Source organism: Perca fluviatilis, chromosome 1 (genome assembly GCF_010015445.1).
Source record: "Perca fluviatilis chromosome 1, GENO_Pfluv_1.0, whole genome shotgun sequence".
Taxonomy (NCBI): Eukaryota; Metazoa; Chordata; class Actinopteri; order Perciformes; family Percidae; genus Perca; species Perca fluviatilis.
In genome coordinates this window covers 15371125-15393992 of record NC_053112.1, presented here as the reverse complement: position 1 = coordinate 15393992, position 22868 = coordinate 15371125, and the positions used below count along the sequence as shown (strand labels likewise).

The 22868-nt window shown below is 42.0% G+C and overlaps 2 protein-coding genes across 5 annotated transcripts in view; one reads left to right on the top strand and one right to left on the bottom strand.

Moving 5' to 3' along the window:
* Positions 1-319: 319 nt before the first annotated feature.
* Positions 320-16793, top strand: foxk1 (forkhead box K1). 2 transcript variants are annotated; one of them, XM_039809839.1, is made up of 10 exons: positions 320-927; positions 4105-4320; positions 7252-7450; positions 7586-7732; positions 7970-8163; positions 8366-8371; positions 8521-8693; positions 8805-9062; positions 13869-14042; positions 14714-16793. In XM_039809839.1, the coding sequence occupies exons 1-10, from the start codon at positions 482-484 to the stop codon at positions 14944-14946; spliced, it is 2046 nt and encodes a 681-aa protein (XP_039665773.1). In that variant the 5' UTR covers positions 320-481; the 3' UTR covers positions 14947-16793. The 2 variants fall into 2 exon arrangements, with proteins under 2 accessions (XP_039665773.1, XP_039665781.1); XM_039809847.1 differs by lacking the exon at positions 8366-8371 and having other exon boundaries at positions 321-927.
* Positions 16243-22868, bottom strand: part of radil (Ras association and DIL domains) — a 33194-nt gene continuing 26568 nt past the window's right edge. For 2 of the 3 annotated variants that reach the window (XM_039809828.1, XM_039809812.1), the window contains 3 exons: positions 20137-20276; positions 19358-19497; positions 16243-19086 (listed from right to left, as the gene is read on the bottom strand). In XM_039809828.1, coding sequence (XP_039665762.1) covers positions 18987-19086; positions 19358-19497; positions 20137-20276 — 380 coding nt within the window. In that variant the 3' untranslated portion in view covers positions 16243-18986. The remainder of the gene's footprint in view (positions 19087-19357; positions 19498-20136; positions 20277-22868) is intronic. The other variant, XM_039809820.1, reaches the window with a different exon arrangement.

Sequence of the window (22868 nt, the reverse complement as noted above, 5' to 3'; positions counted from 1 at the left end):
ATCACATAGCCTTCTAAAAACAGTTTGAAGAATGACATGCTGAATAAATATTTCTGATAAGACCCTAGTAGCCCTGGACCAGAATAGGTGGCGTTTGACTGTCCAGAAAATGGTTTGTGTTGGAAAACTGACACCCCTCCCATACTAAATGTAAACGTGGTATCTAGGAGAATAAGTTCAAACGTGGTTTTGTTGAATCGTAACATAGAAGAGAATATCGGTTGAACCAAAGTTTTGCACTGACTATCTTGTGTGATTATCTTTGAAGCAGCAGCTTATGAGGATGCCCTGAACGCAGCACGAGTCCCGTTCCTGTAGAGACTCCGTTCCCGTTCTTACACCGACTCGGACTCCATGTTGTTCCGAGAGACACGGAGCGAACAAGTGCCCTGGCCGAAAACTCTCACGTTGCAACTCTGTGTGTGCGAAAAGTAAAGTGTGTGTATGTGCGTGTGAGAGTGTGTTGACCCTCCGAAAGAAGATGGCAGACTACCGGGACGACACCGGAGCTCGAGCCCTGCTCGCTTTACAGTCGGCACCATGCAGTCCCGTGCGCGTCGCGGTGACCTCGCACTCCTATCACCAGCCCTCGCTCGCCCTCTTGGGTCCTCCGATGATGGAAGCCCGCGCCGACGCCGGGATGTTTCCCGTGCGACTCGCTTGTCCTCCTCTGCAGGCCTTGGCCAGACTCGAAGGCCGGGACTTTGAGTTTGTGATGCGCCAGAGGACGGTCACCATAGGCCGGAACTCGTCTCACGGCTCCGTGGACGTCAACATGGGTCACTCGAGCTTCATTTCACGGCGACACCTGCAGATCAACTACGACGAGGCGAGCGGTTTCTCCCTCCGGTGCTTGGGCAAGAATGGCGTGTTCGTTGACGGGGTGTTCCAGCGGAGAGGGGCGCCGCCGCTGTCGCTTCCCAGAGAGTGAGTGCAGGCAGTTAGCATAGCCGCTACCGAAAGGCTAATTATGGTAACACGGTGGCTGGCTGTTGCAGAGCAAACTTTAATGTTCAAGTTTTAGGCATTGACCTACTGATGGACTAAAAACCTCGGAGCCGGTGTCATGATATATTTCTTATCCCATTTAAAGTCTGTTTCCCCCCTTAATAGACACCCAACGATTGAATCAAACTTTAAAACATCTATAACATTGTATGTGGGCTATGTCAGTACACAACAACAACAACTAAATTAATAGTTTTGGTGGATATACTAGCTAGCTAGCTAGCTTTCCAAATGTAGCTATATAACCGGCAAAACGGGAAACGTATTCTGACGGGGATACAAAGTTTGTCATGGCACCCCTAATCTGAGCGGTTTGATTTGGTCTGATCTGGTATAGCTTCGGATAAGTGCACTGTAACCTTTGTTTGGACAGTGAAGCTGTAAACATAATAATCCAATATGTCTCCACTGTGAACTGTCAAATTATAACTGTTATTCATTTGTCTCAGGGTACATTTACCCCACTTTGTAAATCAGTGAATTAACCTAACGTTAGATAGTTTTAGCCGTTAGCAAACGTAGCCTAATTTGGCCTACCGTTACCGACAGTAGCGTTAGGTAGCTACCAAATGCAGAAAAAGAAAAGTTCCTATGATATTTTGAAACAATCATGTTGTGGTAGAACTGGCTAATTAAAAAAAAAAAAAAAAATTAAATTCATATATTTTGGCTGCTGGTAAAAGTCGTGTCAGTTCCAGGGCGATTATGTTAGCTAGCTAGTTGTGAAGCTGCTAGCTAACCAACGTGTCGCCGTCACGTTACCTTTTTTATGTAAACAAACGCACCCCTGACAGCTCAATCCATGAGTCTTGTGAGAAGAGGTGTGTTTGTTTAGTAATGAAACTTAAAAAAAAAAATGTTTGTATCAAGAGGAACCATGTGGTGTTTGAATATGGCTTTGGCTTTACTATTGTTGCACCACTGTCAAGGCTGCCTTCACTGGTTTGGTTAATAGGTGGCAATCTTAAAAAACTGAAAGCATTGACTTTGTGTGTGTGTCAATCACAGGGTGGAGCAGGAGGAGGGGGTGGGTGGGGGGGGGGTTTGTGCCCTTATCCTCTCTGATTGGCTGTCATGACTGTTTGGGGGTGTGTCAGGCTTTCAACAGGAAGTACAGGCTGAAAAGACATCCTCATTGCAGGAGCACATGGAGTAAACATAAAACTCACAAACCAAGGCCATATCAAACATAGCCATGTTTACAGCCTCTGGGGCCTGCGATTTTCATGTCTTGCCTCCTGCCTTGTCTCAGATAGGAATGTCTCGAGAACCAATACTTCGATACCAAGTTGATGACAAAATTCTGGAAACGTGACATTACTTGTTTTTCTACCTGTACTGTACCGGTACAAGGGATGCGATACTTTCGGACCAGACCGGGGCAGCATATACACCTGCAAGTATTCTAGTCTACTGTTAAAAGGCCAAAAAAAGATGAATGCCTACTAGCACAGAAGCACAGTGAATAGCTCCTCGTCTCCGTGCACCCTGAAAGCTTGACCACCTCAAAGCCTTTCACTACACGGCAAAACAGTGACAAAGTTGAAACGGAAAATAAAGAGTGACCCCAGCGCTCATATTTCACCACAAATAGTATCTAATTCTGTGAGAAACACTGAACAACAAATCCAAGGTGTTATCCTTGTAATCCGTATCCTGAAATAAATGTTATAAAGAAGTGTATGTTAAAGTACGTGGGATTTATTGTTTTGTTTTTGACCATGATATCGAATTGTGAAATTTCACTGGTATCAACTACTACATTTCTTGTATAATGACCTCCCTAGTCTCTCACATGCTCTCTCTAGGACTAACACTATTCAAAATGTCATGTGAGTTCTTTGAACAGTGGCTTTCTCTTTGCTTCTCTGGCATACAGCTGGGACTGGTGAAGGAAATAAGAAAAAGTTGTTTTATGCACAGTCTCTTTCATCTCAGCTGTGGAACTCTGAAGCTCCTTCAGAGTTGCCAGCAGTCTATGTCCTTTCTCACTAGTGCTTTTCTTGCGTGGACAGTTGTTGAGGATGGCCTGCTTTAGGCAGAGACAGCTGTGAGCAGACTTTACATGGGTTCAGTATTTTCATTGACAGCTGCAGTTTTTCAGTGACAAATTACAGAGAAACGATGGAACACAAAGATTGGTTTAACTGTCTGAAACTGCTTACAACGCATCTGTGGTCCTGTTTGGGGATGATTTCTGTATTGGTTCGTCTCAGGGAGGTCTGAGCCTGAGTTCAGCACCCCTAGAATTAGTAGGGATTCAGTTTTTTGCTTAAAGAAGATCCAATTATCATATGGCAGATAAGATGGTTGCAATCACAAAGACGTAACAACACTGAATATACAATGTTGCTGCCTGAACCTGCTATGATACATTACACTATTTACATGTGTTATTGAGGTTCCATAGTAAAACATTTACTCAATCCCTCACACACATAATTATTTTCATGGGTTTTGTTTCACCTTGAAATGACTTGGGCCTGGGCTGATCCCTGCATTTATTGAGGCAGTTGTCCAGACCTGCCTAAAAAAAGAGGAAATGCAGGTTAGCAGGTGGTGTGTTAAGTCTAAACCAGACTAGTTTCTTGTCGGTGTTGACTAAAGATATTGTTTATATAGAAACAAACCCAGTTAAGGGGAAAGTGCAGTCACTTGAGGAAGTCTTTTTCTCTTCTACCCACTATGTGTAACTTCAAACATACAATAACATTGTATATTGAACATTGTTGTAAATGTTCAAATTTCCATTTTCCTGAGCACTATTTTTTTATTTTACCTTTATTTAACCAGGAAGAGACTACTTGAGATTAAAAATCTCTTTTTCAAACTTAAGGACAATAAGTTTGAGTCTTAAAACAAGAAGTCTGTAAAGTCAAATTTAAACTTATACATTTCTATGTCAACTGGGCAAACGCCATCTGCCTAGGAAGGTCATGTCATTCGATCAAACGTTCCAAAACACTTACTTTAGAATATGTTATAATGCTTGTTATAATGTATAGGAGAGAATGCACTAATCTAACTTTCTCTGTTTCCCTTTTCTTCTGTCCGGTTGCTTCCACTATCTCTCCCTCCTGCCTTCCTGCTCTCTAGGTGTGTGTTTCGTTTTCCCAGTACAGTAATCAAGATCCAGTTTATGTCACTCCTGCAGCCTGAGGAGCACAGAGAGCGGGAGCAGCTCTCTCTCCCCCCTCGCCCGCTCTTGCCCCACATATCCCCTCTCAAAATCAGCATTCCCACAATGCAGCAGCATGAAGAGAACATCAGGGCATTTGGCTCGCCGCTGCCCTCGCCCACAGGCACCCTCAGGTAAGGGGAGACCCACAGACACACAATGATAAGAACCCCAACAGGTGCACATTGATAAATGCAAACATAGCATGCAATATACAAACACTTCATAAATGCAAAGCAGATTGTCCAGATTTGTCAGTAAGAGACCAGATTATAAGTCAAAGTATTTGGAAGCTGTTGGCAACTTCTTGTAGACAACGTTTTAGTTAATTGTTGTGAAATTGTGTTTAAGCTCAGTTCTCCACTCCGCTGATCTTTGTGTGTTTACAGTCTCCAGTTTTGAGATTAAATAAATATTAGTTGTTATATGTCAATAATTTGATTAGTCTACTGACAGAAGATTAATTAGCAACTGTTTTGATAATTGATGAAGTGTATTTTTATAAATAAAAACGCCAAACACACCAGCATCTTTAATTTGAGGATTTGCTGATTTTTCTTTTTTTATACATGGACCAAGCAATTAATTTGCAAAATAATTACGCAGTAATAAAAATGATTTGTTTTTTGCAGCCTTTATATTAGTCAATCCTGCTGTTTAAAAAGATTATGTACTATCACTTAAACATCAGGATATTCCATTTTACAATGTTTTGTAAGGATGTATCTGTTTTTGCAAGGTAGGAGGTTGCTTGTTTTTCAAAATGGGTATCAGGGATGGAGGGACATTTACTTAAACTGAAAACAAAACATCACTTTATAACTCAGTTGTGTGTCATATGATGGATTATACAGTAAGTGTTTAGATCTAACAGAGTATGAGCGATTTACTTTCTCACCTTGTCTTGTGTCTGTCCATGTTTATTCATGTGTATGCAATTGCAAACATGTAAGGCTTTGTTTCCTTTGTTTTTTTACTCATTTGACCCAAAGGCCTGCAATTTTTTTACAAAACATATACTATATCAGCTCATATTCACTGATAATCTCATTTCTGGTTGAAAGTGTACTGATTAGCTGCTGCAGTGTTTCTGTTGAGATGGAAAGCTGCCCTCTAATGAGCTGTGATAGCACATGTTTAAAAATCACTGCTCTATAAATGTATACAGCATGTGCTACTGGCAAGCATGGTGGTGCTGATTGTGCCCTCTGGTGGTCTGTGTTGGTTTCTACAGCAGACATCCCCACCAATGTCAGCTTGTGTGTGCCTGCCTTATATGGAATGACTGCAGCTTCGAGGCGTGTGATTGGCTATCGGGCAGATTGTTTTGCCTGTAGGCCGTTTTTCCGTCCATTCGTGGTTTCCTTTTCAGAGCCCCCTAACCTCCCTACTCAGCCCTCAGCTCCTGTTCTCTCACACGTGGACACACACACACACACACACACACACACACACACACACACACACACACACACACACACACACACACACACACACACGTAAAGTAAAGATGCTTGCTCATACATCTTTCAAAAACTTCAGCTGTGGCCTGTTTTGTTGTGCCACCTTTCTTGAGTATCCCCATACATGACATACAACAAAAGATTATTGTGTAAAGCACATGCTCCCACTTAAACGCCAACGATGTCTCTTATCAGGGTGGTAAGAGTCACTTTTCCTGTTTGGTAACTTAAATGACCTGTGTACAATAACATACTTCTGCCCCTACCTGCATTCACACGTGTACTGCTGGTCCATGTACACATGCAAAGGGGTGAAATGGTTGCAGCTTAGTTTCCCCAGCCAAAAAATACAAAGTGTGTGTCTGTGTGTCTCTCTCTGTGTCTGTGTCTCTGTCTCTGTCTATGTCTGTGTCTCTGTGTGTGGGTAACTATCTGTATTTGTGGGTAACTATCTATGTATCTGTGGGTAACTATCTATGTATCTGTGGGTAACTATCTCTGTATCTGTGGCTCTCTGTTGCCAAAGGCAAATCAAAACACACGGACTCTCCCAGAAACCAGTGTTTACTTTACTAACAGAAGCAGGTGTGTGTTGTATAATTTACTGGGTTTCCTTGTGTTTTGTCTCTCAACAGCACCAGATAAAACCTAGTTAATAATTAACATACTTTTTGATTGTTTTTGCTTATTGTTGTGTGTTTTTATGATCACTTTGTGTGTTTAGAACACCCTTGGTCTATCTATCTATCTATCTATATATATATATATATATATATATAATAAAAATAAGATATTTTCAAATTAAAATACAATGAACAGATTATAAAAGTATAAGACAATTATCAGAAAGACGTAAGGGTTATGTACAGTATTTGGTAAAAAGCAAAGCTTTACTCCCTCCTTGTTTTCGAGTGCCATTATCTGGCCATCATGTTGTATATTAGTCACCAGTCGACATTCTCAATCATGTAATGTATTTTTTCCTTTCTTTTACATAAATGCTACATTAGACTCACTTCACAAAAACATGACAGCTTTCTGTATGTGTGTGTAATGGTTTTAGGAAGTTTTCAGCGCTAATTTGAGCTTTGTTATGTGGTGACAATGGGCTGTTTCAGAATGTGATTATTTTTTTTTTGTTAAGATTATTTTTTGGGCATTCAGCCTTTATGTTTGACAGGACGGCTGAAGACATGAAAAGGGAGAGAGAGGGGGAATGACATGCAGCAAAGGGCCGCAGGTCGGAATTGAACCAGGGCCCACTGCGTGGAGGAGTAAACCTTTATATATGGGTGCCCGCTCTACCAACTGAGCTATCTGGGCGCCCACAGAATGTGATTTTTATGCAGTTAGAGGCTATATGACCTGGAATCGAACATAGTTTCATTTTGACTTATCAGTTAAATATTAAATAACTTAACCTTTTATTATGCAAATTATAGGTTGTATTTGTCCAAAGGTGCGAGACTGTTGTGACCAAAGCAGCTATGGAGGGAATTAAATTCAACTTGCTTATATATTGTTACACTTGCAGAAGTGGCCATGAACCATCACTTTAAGCCATTAACACAGACTTTTTCCCATGTTATCCTTTTTCTTCAGTGTTCCTAACTCCTGTCCGGCTAGTCCACGAGGGGCAGGGTCATCCGGGTATCGCTATGGACGCAACGTGACCTCTGACCTACAGTTAGCAGCTGAATATGCTGCCAAGGCTGTTTCTGAGCAGAGAAGAAGCATTGCTGAGCAGAGAGGAGGGGGAAGTGAGCAGCGGGGGGAGTCGGCTGGTGGAGACAGCCCCAAGGTTAAGACTCAGTAACATCAAAATGAGTTAATTTTGAATTAGAATACATATTTCTTTAACTTTGAAAGAGGTTGCTTAAATACAATATGTGCTTGAGGATGTGCAGATTTTAATACTTGTTTCTTGTATGTCCAGGATGAGTCCAAGCCACCTTATTCCTATGCACAGCTGATCGTCCAGGCCATCTCTTCTGCCCCGGACAAACAGCTGACTCTTAGTGGCATCTATTCCCACATCACCAAACACTACCCCTACTATCGCACTGCAGACAAGGGCTGGCAGGTAGGTTCTTTCTGTCTTAAACTAAATGGTAAAACTTTACAGCCACACAGTATGGGAAGGTTAGCGGAGTAACATGTAGAAGATAGTTGTATGATGAAATCGGAAGACTTACTAACTACAGCTACTTTCAGTAATTTCAGAATAAAAGAAATAAAGATTTGTCCTGTTTAGGGTCATTGGCCATAACATTCAAGATCTGTGTTCAGTAACAAAATAATTTATTTTGCCCCCCTCCAGAACTCAATCAGACACAACCTGTCTCTCAACCGCTATTTTCTGAAAGTGGCCCGCTCTCAGGATGAGCCTGGGAAAGGGAGTTTTTGGCGTGTGGATTCTGCTTCTGAGAGCAAATTGGTGGAGCAAGCCTTCAGGAAAAGACGGCAAAGAGGTGTTGCTTGCTTTAGGACACCATTCGGACCTCTCTCTTCTAGGTAAGTTGGTCACCTGTGGCCTTCAGCTGCATGGTTTGTGCACACACACACACACACACACACACACACACACACACACACACACACACACACACACACACACAAAACTGTCAGACACATGCTCTGTCGCTTCTGATTTTACTCTGTTAACCCTTCTTCCTTTCTCTCTGCTTCTGCTCCTGGCTATCATTTGATTGGATAGAACAAAGTAAGTCTAATTTGTAGGTTAATATATTCAGCAGAAGGCACTGGCAGTGAAGGATCTCTGTAAGTTACTGGTCTCTTGATGTATTAATTGATTTCTTTGGTCCCTCTCCTTTGCTTCTGTCTCTTTTCCCTTCATTCCTTCTTTTTCAGGAGTGCTCCTGCATCCCCAACCCACCAGGGACTTCTTTCTCCTTCATCCAGCGGGCTGCAGACTCCTGAATGTTTGAGCAGGGAGGGCTCTCCTATCTCCCACGACCACCACGAACAGCTGGCTAATAAACTGGCATCTGTCCCTGAGTATAGGTACTCTCAGAGTGCCCCAGGTGAGCCTGCATGTAGTCTCATACAAATACGTTCAAAGACACACACATGAAGGCTTTTTAAGATACACTATAAGAGAGATACAATTGTTGTTTGTGTCTGTCTCTATGTAGGATCTCCAGTCAGTGCTCAGCATGTCATCATGGCTGCACCCCCTCACCCAACAGTCCTGCCCTCTGGCCCGGGGAAAACCCTTGCTTTCGTTCCAGGTGGTGGCGGCCATGTCCAGCCCATCCACGTGCTTCAGAATCCCACTCAGTCCTCTGTCACCATGGTGCGGGTGGTTACCAGCGTCCCTCTAACTTCCAACCCTCTGAATGGCTACAGCACTCCCTCTGTTAGAGGAGCAGAAGGCAACAGTGAATTCAGAGGTATAGCCATGGCAATCTCTTTAAGAAGTGATTTGTCTGTATTATGTTATACATTAGTACCTTTTTATTATGTATGTTGGTCTGCTCATCTCCAGTTTTAACTATTTAAATCTGTCCATAATTGTTTTGGATTTTTTTTTCAGTATTGTTATGATATTTAAAACGGTTTCTGTTGCATTTAGCTCCCACACATTTTATTTGCATTGTGTTGGACATTTGGCTACATTCAAGCATTCACATGTTCATTGTCAACTTTTCAAAGGTTTTAGGATAATGTTTTTTTTGTCTTTGAAATGAACGTCTAAACTCTGGATAGCAAACTGACTGACACTTTGTATTCTATCAATTATAGATGTAAAAGTCATCTCTGTGTGCACAGTTACAGTCAGATACATGACTATTGGCTATAAAAACAAGCATGTTTATCGTCTCCTTGAAAAGCCAATATTGTGTTATCAGATAAATAATAATAATAATACATAAGTTTTATATAGCGCTTTACATGGAACTCAAAGATGCTTTACAAACAAAAGAAAGAAAGAAGCAACCAAACAAACAAGATGAGTGATTATTGTAAATTATGGATAGGCCAATTGAAACAAATGAGTTTTGAGCAGTTTTTTATAGGTGTTCAGTGAGTCAGAGTTTCTGATGTGGATGGGGAGTGAGTTCCAGAGGGTGGGGGCAGCTATTGCAAAGGCTCGGTCCCCCAAAGTTCGGTGGGTTGATTTGGTGATGGGTTTGAGGAGGTTTAAGTCAGCTGAGCGAAGGCATCTGGAGGTGCGATGGTGCTGTAAGAGGTCTGTGAGGTATGGAGGGGCCAGATTATTGAGAGCTTTGTAGGTGATGAGTAGAACTTTGTAATGGATGCGCTGTTGTACAGGGAGCCAGTGAAGCTGTTGAAGGACAGGGGTGATGTGTTGTCTTGAACCGGTGTGGGTGAGGAGGCGAGCAGCAGAGTTTTGAACGTATTGCAGTTTTTGTAAGACAGATGAAGGGAGACCATATAGGAAGCTGTTGCAGTAGTCAAGTCTTGATGTAATGAATGCATGGATGAGAGTTTCAGCAGCAGATGTCGAGAGGGTGGGGCGAAGACGAGCAATGTTACGTAAGTGGAAAAAGGCAGTTTTGGTGATATGACGGATATGGGGCTTAAAAGTGAGTGTGGGGTAAAAAATGAAACCAAGATTTCGGATCTGGAGTGAGGTGTTGACTGTATGTCCAGCGATGGAGAGAGCGAAATCTTGGGAGGAGGCGAGTAGTGATTTTGGACCAATGATGATGATTTCAGATTTGTTGTAGTTGAGTTTAAGGAAGTTGGCATCCAGGTTTTTATTGCAGAGAGGCATTTTGTGATGGTTGATACTGTGGCAGGAGTGCTGAGGTATAAAAATAAATAATAAAATACATACACGTACATATAGCGAAATTCATTCTCTGCATTTAACCCATCCCTCAAGGGAGCAGTGGGCAGCCAATGACAGCGCCCGGGGACCAACTCCAGATCTGAGCCAGTGCCTTGATCAAGGGCACTGACTGGATAACCTAGTGCATGTTTTTTTTTTTTTTTGATGGTGGGGGAAACCGGAGCACCCGGAGGAAACCCACGCAAACATGGGGAGAACATGCAAACTCCACACAGAAAGGCCCCGGAACGACCTGGATTCGAACACAGAACCTTCTTGCTGTGAGGCCACAGTGCTAACCACTGTGCCACCATGCTGCCCTATAGTTGTGTGTCGTCTGCGCAACTGTGGAATTTGAGTCCGTGATTTTGAATGATAAGTCCAAGGGGAAGCATATACAGGATAAACAGAAGGGGACCTAGCACTGAACCTTGAGGGACTCCGTGATTGACCGGTATGGTATGAGACGTACAGTTGTTGATGGATATGAATTGAGATCTGTTGGTGAGGTAGGAGGTGAACCAGGAGAGCGCTGAACCAGAGATGCCCAGATTTTTTAGACGTTGTAGAAGGATGGAGTGGTCAATGGTGTCGAAAGCGGCAGAGAGGTCAAGTAGGAGTAGAATAGAGAGGGAACCAGAGTCAGAAGCAAGCAGGAGGTCATTTGTTACTTTGAGAGTGCAGTTTCAGTAGAGTGATGAGAGCGGAATCCAGACTGAAAGGTTTCGTAGAGCTGATTGGAAAGAAGGTGATGTTTTAGTTGAGAGGCAACAGAGCGTTCCAGGATTTTTGATAGGAAAGGTAGGTTAGAGATGGGCCGGAAATTGTTGGGGTTGTCAGGCTCCAGGCCAGGTTTTTTAAGTATAGGTATAATGGCGGCAACTTTGAAGGAGGAGGGAACTGTTCCAGATGTGAGAGAGGAGTTTATGATAACCATAATAAGTGGGCTGAGGCAGGGGAGGCAGTGCTTGACCAATGCAGATGGAATGGGGTCCAGTGGGCAGGTTGTGAGGTGGATTTTGTTGAGATGATCTATGAGATCGGTTTCTGTGATGACTGTTAGGGAGGGGAGAGTGATGTGAAATGGAAGGGATAAGTCCGGTTGAGGGTCTGTACTAGGAGAGATATTCGCAGAGAGTTCTTGGTGAATGCTGTCAATTTTGTATTTAAAGAAATCAATGAAATTATTGCATTTGTCCATGGTGAATAAGCGGGTGATATTGTCAATGGGTTTCAGTAGTTTATTGACTGTGGCAAACAGTGTCCGGGGGTTGGAGGATCCAGAGTGAATGATACCAGAGTAATAGGCTGTGCGGGCTGATGTGAGCGCTGATCTATAGTGTTGGCTGTGATCCTTGTAGGCTTGTAGGTGTACAGTGAGTCCAGTTTTCTTATGTAAGCGTTCTAGTTGTCTGTGTTCTTTTTTAAGTTTGTGCAGTTTTGGGTTGAACCAGGGAGCAGAACGGGAGAATGTAACTGTTGCAGTTTTCACTGGTGCGAGAGTATTGAGGCTGGATGTGAGTGAGCGATTGTAGTGAACTACTAGATCGTCAGTAGTTGAGTTTTCAGGAATGCTGGGTATGGAAATTGTATTTGCGATATGGTAGGAAAGTGAAGTGAGACAGAGGGACTTTAGATTTCGGTAAGATATAGCGCGTATCTGTTTGGGATGGGTATAGGGGAGGTTGATGTGAAATGTTATGGCAAAATGATCAGATATAGCCAGGTCTGTGTGTACGAGAGTGCCAATATTGAGTCCAGTAGAGCAGACCAGGTCCAAAGTGTGTCCATGGGTGTGGGTGGGGAAATTGACATGTGTGAAATGAAAACTGTGTATAATGTCCAAGAAATCCATGGTGGGTTTGGAGGTGGATAAGTCAATGTGGATTTTGAAGTCCCCTACGAGTAATATGGTTGATGAAGTTGTGCAGAGTTGAGTTATAAATTCTGAGTAATCTGACAGAAAGGAAGGATTGGGTTTTGGAGGGCAATAAATTGTTGAAATAGTCAGCGGAGTGGGGCCTAGAAGTTTAAATGACAAGTGTTCAAATGAGGTGACAGATGGGAAGGGGAGAGGGCGAAGCTTGAGATTTTGTCTATGGATGGCAGCAATGCCACCGCCCCTGCCTTGAGGACGAGGTTGGTCCGTGTATGTAAATCCAGGGGGGGTGGCTTGGTTAAGAGAGAAATATTCATTAGGTTTTTGCCAGGTTTCAGTTAAACAGATTAAGTCCAATCCTGAGTCCAGGATGAATTCATTGAGAATGGTGCTTTTATTGTTAAGAGATCTAATGTTCAGTAGTCCAAACTTGAGAGACTCTTGTTTTGAAGGGGATGAAGCGGAAGTGGGTACTGACCGGAGGTTGAAATGATTTACGTGACGTTGGTTCCGATGACGTTGCGCATTTCTGTTTTGATGCCGGGACACGGGAGAGAAGCAATGAGGAGGTGTCATTCCCGTTGGATATGTGTATTACATTTCGACGGGAGCCTCTGTGGATGTAACGGTGGCGTTGAAGTAATCCGAAGGTTTTTATTTCAGCGGTGAGCTCCGGTGTAGCCGATGGATAGTGGTTTAGCTGGAGTAGCTGTTTAGCGGAGTACCGGAAAGCCATGAAGTTAGAGTTTTGCAGCCAAGGAAGCAGGATGGAGAGCAGAAAAGGAACTAGGACCAGGTACTGCATTGTCCGGGAGGGAAGATTGAGTCGTCTTGGGCAGGAAAAGTTAGCGTAGCGCGGCCGCGGGTGTTAACCTGTTCAATCCAGCGGCGTTGCCAGCTATACAGCCCGTAATCCCAAAAACGCAGCCAAGCCAAACTAGGTCGGGTCCCTCGGTAGCAGAGATATGCAGGTGAAAAACTCCAGGTAAGTGCTGAGGTAGTTTGATTCAATAAGAAGTTATAATTTGATTTCCCGGAGGGAGAAGCGGCAGCCAGAAACGCGGCAGCCAGAAACGCGGCAGCCAGAAACGCGCCAGCGTCCTCTCCACTCAGATCTAATTAAGATTTAAGATGAAGTCCATTTCCTGTTTTATTGGTCATTATATGATGATTTAACGGCTACACTAATCTGGATGAATGTATGATTATAATAAACAAGCTGTGTTTTAGGAAGGGAACCTTTTGTGGCAGATTTATTTGTAGAGCTTCTACGTTTACAATGTGATGTTATATGAAATTATGTTCATGTCTGACAAATGTTTCCCCACTTTAAACTTTTTCCATGTGGGCTGAGCATTTGGATGTCCATAACACAATAAAAAACATAACTAACATAATCTAACCAGATTTTCTGATACATATTTCTGAGCTTTGAGTTTTGGCAGAGGGATACATACAGGTGCACTTCTATAAACTATTTAGTTTTGCTCTTACATGTTTGAATTGTGTGTTTTCCATCAGAAGCCCAGCTTAACAGAGAGCGAGTGATCCAGACTGTGGACAGTGCGGTGCAGGGTGGGGATGGACGAAACCTGGCCCTAGGTTTACATCAACTTCCTGTTCGTCCTGTTACCCAGAATGGCAAACACACCACTGCTACTGTTGCCCCAGCAACCAGCCTTGCTAATGCATCTGGTAAGAGATTTTAGCAATCACTGCCTTACACATTGACCAGTCCAGGGTTTTCCCTGGGTTTTTAGAGCGCTTAGGTGCAAATGTTATATGCTTATTTTCATATTGGTGACGTCATTAGGGCTGGGCGATAAATCAATTTAACTTAACCAGCAGGTAGCAAGCAGGACACAGGAACATGGCTTGGGTCTTGAGGAGTTGTAGCCCTAATACATGCATGGGTTGTAGCATTTATTCACCGACAGATAAACTGTACACACACTGCACTGCTGCATTCACAGCTATAACGTTACTGCTAACTTCATACTCCCTGACAAACGCACCTCCCTCTCTTTTTCTCTCTCTCTTCTCTGCACACTCACTAACGTTTGGGCTTCAGCTGCCACTGTGTGTGCAACATGCACGTGAACCATCATGTGGCAGACAACAAGCGGACGCCCGTCGTGTGCGTCGGCTTGTTCAGATGCCCTCCACATTGTTTTAATGTTCGTACGCTTCATACGGCGGTGCGCAAAACACTTAGGCCCTGTGCCTAAGCTGTGTAATGGCAGGGAAATCCCTGCAGTCATGCTGATGAATATAGACTGAAGTTTTTGTTTAAAAAAAGATGGGGATTAATGCATCCAGATACTTACTCCACCTAACTTTTCTTTTTCTCTTCATTTTCTTTCCAGGCCTGAGTAGTCCTCTCCAGATCTTGGCTGCCCAGGCCTCCAGCTCCCCTCCAGTGCTGGTGAGCAGACAGCCCAGTGCAGAAACTTTAGCTGAGCAGCCAGGTGAGCCCCAGGCCAAGCGGCCAAAGGTGGAGGACGAGGGTGGGACTGAATCTGCTCAGCAACAAGTCACACCTGCTCAGCAGCCTGTCATTGTTGCCATGACATCACAAACCCATGACCCTAGGAAGTAAAACCCAGGGCCTCTTAGCAGGTACCCAATGGACAGCCTCCTTATGGTCCCCTAACTGCTTCGCCTTTTATACTCATTTGATATGACTGCAGCCGACAAGGCCAAAAACAATGTACAGGCAGCCTCTCTCAACAGAAGGGAATTAAATTGTAAGGAACATATATTTTGGTCAAAAATAGATGCAAACTTTAAAATACATTCTGAATGTAAAAAGCAAGTATTTCTTTCAGGACTTTTTCAGCTTTACAGTCTTTGTATTGTAATCCGTCATTCACTGACAACACAAGTAAGGATATAAAGGTTATGAAAGCATTATGCATATTAAAATCATTTCAGCACTACTTTTACTTTGTGAATGTTGGATAATAGAGATGCACCAGTTACTGTCACTCTCAGGCCAAAGAACTCACCTCTCCTGCACTTCCGATTGGAGTCAATACCTGATTTTAAAACCAGGGAATGTGTGTTCAGAGATTTGAAATGGCTGGCATTTACAGAAGAAACTGTGATGATAAGAGTTGATATGTTGTGTAGTTTCACACAGTCGTGGAAAGAAAGATAGAGAGGACTTAGCTGTGTATACCCAGACCATTGGGGCTTGGCAGACTGTTAAGAATATGATTGTACTCTTCCTAAGGCAATCCTTACTGTAAAACAGGTTGTCTCTCTTAAAAGAAAAGAAACATGTTAATATTAAGGCCTAGACCAGAAGGTGTCTATCCCTTCTTGCCTTCTACGTAAAGCACAAAAAGAAAGGGGTATTATTTTGAAAGAAGATATTGAAGAAAATCCAGGAATAACAAACCAGTTTTCGCTTCACTTTAGCTCAGTTTGGTTTATCAGTGTGAAGCGCCTCAGATTCAAGATTATCTGGGGTGAGCAGGGAAGGGCAAAAAAAGAGGCAACTATTTGGAGTTGATTGAAGTGGAGCTAACCTAATGTAGACAAACTGATTGTTTTATTTTTTTTTCCCTCTTATTTCAGTAGTGGTGAAATGGAACTGCCTGTGCATACAGTTTTGTTTGTCTTAGCACAGAAAAGCATTATTGTAATAATCCTTAAAGCCTTAACAATTTTTTTTGTCATTTTATTTTAACCTTTAGACAGCTTTACCTTTTTAGATTGTTGTTAACACAGCAGCTTCTTTAACAGTACATGATCCGCAACACTACAATGGTGACAGTTATGTTGCATCAGTAGACTTGTATCAGTTTTATCAGGGGAAGGGCGGGACCAACACATGACCACACATTTCAACTGCTCTCGTCTTTTTTTTTTCTTCCTTTCTTTCTGTATGGTACTTGTGACACATTTTCTACTCTTGGCTCCCTACACTTTTGCTTTCAATTTCCCCTAAATGCTTTAACCTTTCTCCCAATCTACCTCTCTCCCTCTCCTCAGTTAGCAGTTTTTATCTGTGCAGTCTCTACAGTTGGCAATTCCTGTCACAGACACTGCCTTAATTAGATATTCAGCACTTTCCCCCCCTCTCTGATCTCTTTCTCACTCTGCCTTTAGCTTTTCCGAATGTCCTTGCACAGGCATCATTTTTAGCTGGCAATCAGGCACAATTTGCGCAAGATTTCAGTGATTGTTGTTGCACATTATTAGAAAAACAAAAAAAGATGCGTAATGATTGTATGCTGCTCTTTCTGCTAAATGACAAAGCTATTTAGAAGGTATTTTTTCTGATTTTGGAAAAAAAAAAAATTGTTGCTCGATGTAAAAACGGCTGTCGTCAATACGTAAACATTCTGGAAATAGAGAAGTACATGTATTTTTAAATGTTCCTGTTTTTGTGATTTGTTAAAATGTGTAGCACAAATTAAAATTCCTCATTGACTTAAATATTACATTGTCTTCTCTGTGACCAGGTGTCAGCCATGTTTGGGTCTCTGTCACACTTGTTGTTACATTTAGTAACATTGGGTTTCCAAGCAGAAAAATGCAAGTATCCAACAATCTTTATTCTTAAGTACCATTATTTTTTAACAGTATAAATAATTAAGAGAATAATATACATGCATGAGATCAATGTAATACAAACCTTAAGACCCACAAAAATAAAATGTACTGCAAAGAAATGAACAGAATCAAAAGTGGAGAGTATAACAAAGCTGATGGAAAAAAGAAACCATATTCGGACTAAAATTGTAACCATTGTGTCATAAATGAATCCAGGGGTGTCTCAGGGGAGCTCTACTGAGCTGAGGTCAGAACAGAAGGCCAGGCAGCATAGAACTGACTAAGCATGGCTTGTTTTTCTGTAGTGACCTACGCTTTGCATTAAGGACTTTTTAAAAGTTGACCTGTTATTGTTCTAGCTGGACCTCTTTTTAAGGGGACAGTACAGCCAAAGTACATGGAAACACGGTCTGTCTGGTAGCTAGACTTGCTGATAGGTTTGGTTTGGTTTTGCTTGCCTAGATTATATGTCTGAGATTTTTGCCTCCACCCCAATACAATTGAGGTGAATGTTTGTGCTCACAGAAGATGCTTTAAAAAAAAATTTCGCAGTTACTCAGCATAATCCACTGCTCCCACAGTGAACAGTTTTTCATTGGGACTACTTTATATCAAAGAAATAAGGCCATAGTGAGGTCAGTAGATTATCAACTGGGACGCTAGGTCTCAATAACTGCTGTTGAATGTTTTAAATGTAATTTGACAATGCTGTGAACAACCAGGAGAAATTGGCGGCAAACATCTCAGAGACACAAGTATCTCAAAACCTAGAAAAGTAACAAAAAAAAAAGAAAAAGCTACATATCACTGGAAGTTAAATAAACATTTTCTATAATTTGGGTGTAGTTACCCTTGAAGCTAAAGTGCAGCTAACTACCTGTGTGAGCAGTTCTGCAGTGCACAAGTTGTATTCCTGAAAGTATTGTTTCTTTTTTTCCATCAGTAGGTTGCAGTGTTAATTGATGAATATATTTCAGAAAAAAAGTATTGAGTAGTTCCCCCAAATGCAGTTTCTCTTAAATGTCCAAACAATATAAGACCAAATGTTAAATATTTACAAACTACTATTTACAACTCCAGATACATATAGCATACCGTATATTCACAACAAAAGTCTGGTTATAACACAACAAGATTGTGCATCAGAAACTCTGGACTGAAGCATGTGGTCTTGATGACCCAGTAATTAATAAACAATGTCCCACAACAGCTGCACATCCCCTGTGCATGCTGAGCCTCAATAGCTCATCGGTTTACTAGTGGAGGTATAAGTCCAGTGAGGAGGTTAAATCGGGGGGGCTGGGCTGTATGTCTTGAGTTAGCCTCCTCTTCCTCTTCCACCCACTCTCCAGTACAAAAGTCAACATTCATACACAATCGTTTAGTCTGTTGAGCAGACAGTGATCGTGCTTTGGGAGTTGCTAACAAACATGATTATAAAAACATTCCACTCTAAAAGCACTGTGTAAAACATCCGCTGTTTACTGAGGCTCTCGTCTTGTTTAGTACATTTTCAGTTTGAGTCCCTTTTGTCTGAGAGCTGGGTAGCTATTTTACCACGCTACTTAATGTCTGAATTACTAATACAAATGATTCTAAAATACAGGTGGAAAAAGGCCAATGTGCGCACATGCTCCGAGTGCTGAGTGAAGAGAAATTAAAACCCTAAAATCTACTGTGCTTTAAACAACATCACACTGCATAGGGGCTGGTTAGACCTCGCCCGCCTCAAACGCTGATTAATTAGGCAAATTTTCCTCGCAGCATATTCCTTTGATGTCGCGGTGGGTTACGGATTCTGTCTGTTACACAAACCCAGTAGGAGTCAGCGCGAGGGAAGCAGGTCTGGCAGCTGTAGGGTGGAGTCATGGAGCGTTATCTCCACTTTGATTGCTTGGCTTTGTGCTGTTGCTAGGTTTCACATTCATATTTCATGCCACGTATGTACGCATGGGTGTGTGTTTTGTGTGTATGCTGTTCAGCAGTGCACACTATCTCTATCCCTCGTTGTCTTGCTGTCCTAACACTCCAGTCCCGTGTAGTGTGTTGTGCGGCGCAGCGGTTGCTCGGAGGTGGTCAGCAGGAGGAGGCACTGATCTTCTCGGAGACGTCGGGGTCGGACTTGGCCACCAGGAAACGTAGGCGACCTCCTCCCAGACGAATCAGATCCACCGCGCTGCAAGGAGCATATGGGAGGAAGTAAAGAGGGAAAGAAAGAGTCCAGTTACGTGAAGCTCAGCAGAGACAGAGTAAGGATGACTGTCTGGGCTCGTACCAATCAATCAAAGTAATCAATTGACTTAAGAGGCTGACAGCCATGGGTATGGTTAACATTGTGGGATGACTGCTCACTCTGTCATCAAAGTCAATATCACCCAGCAGTATCATTAATCTCCACCAGCCCATTGTAAGGGTCACAAACGGCACCACTGGAACATCCTCTGTACCTCTGGTAGTCTGCTCCTATCAGACTTGTCCCGTTCACAGCCAGGATGCGATCTCCGATTCTCAGTCTGCCGTCGGAGGCAGCAGGTCCGTCAGGGATCAGAGTCCGGATGTAAATGCCTGGAGCGTTGAGGGGAGTGTGCTGCAGGAGGGACAAGTGTTATGAGTATGTCCATTATTTAGGTGAGCATCTGGTAGAGCTGACTGACAAATTAATTTATACTGCGGCCAATGAAAATACTTGGCCGCTATGTTTGTTTGTTATTATCTGGCAGGTGTCTGTTACAACTTCTACAGGACCCTTGAAATATTGTGATCAACAGTTTGACTTTGGCTCTAAATCAAGTCTATAAAGGTATAATAAACTGCAGGTAACCATAGCAAAAGTTGTTTCATGCTGTGTTACCACTTAACTCTCGCTGGTAAAAGAGTATTCAATTTACAATGATAAAAAACAGTAAAGAGCCAAATCCTCAAATTTGAGAAGCAGCAATAAGAAACTGTCTAGCATTTTTGCTTGATAAGCTGATAAAAAAAAAAAAAGCTTTTAGAAAACAGATACCAATATAAATACAGCTTATACTCTAGTGGAGCTACATGTGAACACATTCATAGAAAATTGAATGAAGATATAATTGCAACAAAAAAAAGTGTTTGGTCATCACAGCCACATTACTAACTATTCAGTCTAAGTAGCTTAAACATGTTTTTGTGTTTTTAACTTATTCTACTAGAAAAAAATAAATAGCAAACCAACTGTCACAAACGTCCGTCAACTCACCAGGCCGTCTATGAGTCCCATGCCCAGTCCGTAGGGTCCCTTGTCCAGTTCCACTACAAACACCACACACAAGTCATCAGGAAGGGGAGGGGCGCCAAGGGAGGATACAGGGAAAGGAAACTCACACCCACTAATACACCCTGCAGAGGACACGGACACCCAAATGCACAAACACACAGACACACACACACACACCAGACAGGGTCTCGCTATGGGGTTGGACAGACATAAGAGGTCTTGCTGTGCAGAAGACACACAAAGATACTGAGAGACATGCAACATGCTGCAGAGCTAATCTGACACACAAACGTGCTTCTGACAAAAGCCTGCAGATGTCACACTCACTACACTGTAAAGACTGCACAGCAGAGACAGTGCTGTCATGTGAGGCACAGAGCTGACCTATGAGCTTTAGCATTTCTACAGAACTGCACAAAAGACGTGCACATTTAAAGCTGATTTTTGGCCACTGGGGAATAGAACAACTCCAAAACAACCAGAGGGACACACAATTCTGATACAGTATGATCAGCTTATTAAGTTGTTAACTTGTTAGCAAACATTTGCCTACTTACATATCCTGCGGACAGAGAGCAACATTATCTCCAATTGGAATCATGTTCCAGGACATGGTGATGAATGTATATTTGCTCTCATTTTGGCTCTGACTTCCAACTGTTACACATTCTTTCAAATTAGCTTTTCTTTCATTTGGGGCTCGGCAGATAACGTACAGTCTGTTTATCAGAGTGTTTTAGGAGCTGCTTGCTGCAGCTGAAAATGAGAACATCTGAGACTGAATCAAACAGTTATTTTGGTTTAACAGTTGTTAAACCAAATTTGGTGCAGAGTTGATGATAATTTTTTGTGGGTTCATTGCTACAAGTGACCCCTTTAACATTTAAGTCATTCATACCATTAATATAAATCATTTTAATAAATAAATAAGTGCAGATATTAGTGAATTTAGAATGCCACTAACGTTGTACAGGTGTTATTAACATATGTCCTGTTGTCTTTGAAAATGACTGAGTAAAGAAGCACAATCGAGAGACTGAGCCACCTAACAGAACATGCTCAATATAATGTGTCTTCTAGTGAAGTGTAAACATTTCTCACATTGGTCAGTTCCAGTGAGAATTTGATTGCAATACCAGCACCTTAATCTTCATCATAATGTCCAACACAGTTTTTACGCAGTGTGTATATTGTGTACTAACTAGAAAATGCATTTCCTGCAGAAAATGCTTGTGAATGCTGAAAAACTAAATTGCCAAAGCTAAACTAGATTGCTGGCATAATAGAAGAAGAAGAAGGTAAAGTAGTTGGAAAAGTGGGAATGGTTTTAATTAGTATGAATTGTATTGAAATGTTGAATAATACCAATAATGTATCAAACAAAAGTGGAATATTTAAAGGTTTTTTGAAAATCATTACTTCACTGAATTGCTGGTTAAAATGTGTAAGAAGGGGAAGTTGCTGGGAAAAGTGGAAATGGTTCTAATAACTAATAAGAAAAAGCTGAATAATACCAATATTGTATGACAGTTTTTGTAAAAGATGATGCTAAACTGAATTGCCGGCTTTAATTTGAATGAAGAAGTAACTGAAAGAGTAATGAATGAGTAGGTAAAATGGGAAATGGTTGGGTCAAATTAGGAAATCTCACTCAGCTGTGTTCAATATTTTCAAAAAGTACAAAAAGAATATGTAAGTGTTAATAAAGTGAAATTAAATTGTGGAACATTTTTAGGCTTGAATTAAGTATGAATCTGTAAATAAGATGCATTATGATTAAGCATGGAAAGCAGCTGAAGCAGTATAAATAGCAAAAACAAAGTGGGAAAGGGATGAAGGATGCAAATAGTAGTAGTATGTTGATAAAAATTATAAAAAGTCATAATTTATTATGACGAAATTCTTATAGCATGTTGAAAAAGTGACAAAAAGTTATATGCCGTTTTTTCCATTACATAGTACCTGCTCGACTCGCCTTGACTCTACTCGCCTTTTTTGTTTTTCCATTATGAAAAAAACTCCCTGGACCTAGCTAACAGGTACTTTTTATAGTATCACCTCCGTCGAGGTTCCAAGCGAGCTGAGCCGAATCCAAAAGGTGACGAGAAGACTACTGATTGGTCGGAGAGAATTGTCACTAATCACTGCGTCATCATTGCTAGCGACAGACGGGTGTCCTGAACAAACCCGCCATTTTTAAATAGTTTAGCCAGCGGTGTTTTTTTTTGCTGCCTCCAGCTTCTTTTGAAACTAAATGTGTTGTCTGTCTGTGGCAACAGCCATATGCCGAGAATCAAAAACAACACACCTTCAGGGGGATCACGTGAATGGTCACAAGAAGCTAGAGCTCCTGCACCCACCTCTGCATTTTATTAAATAGCCAGGTCTTTTACTTCGACGCCAAAACGTTTTGTCTGTTATCACGGTGACTCAGTGAAACGCCTGCAGGCACGAAAAAGCAGGTCTCGTTGTCGCCTAAACTATCTACTCGTTCAGAGAAATCTGCTAGCATGGCGGCGGCTAATGGAGCGGTAGTTAACGTAGCAACTGATGTTAACGCGATCCCTAACATGGAGGACTTAATCACTCAGGTCTTGGAAAAGCAACTAAGTATGCTTGAATCAGTGAACTGCAACGCAGTGAAGGGAGTGTTAGTGGAAATGAATGCCTCGCAGCAACACATCGGGGCAGAACCTGAGATGCAGGAAATGATG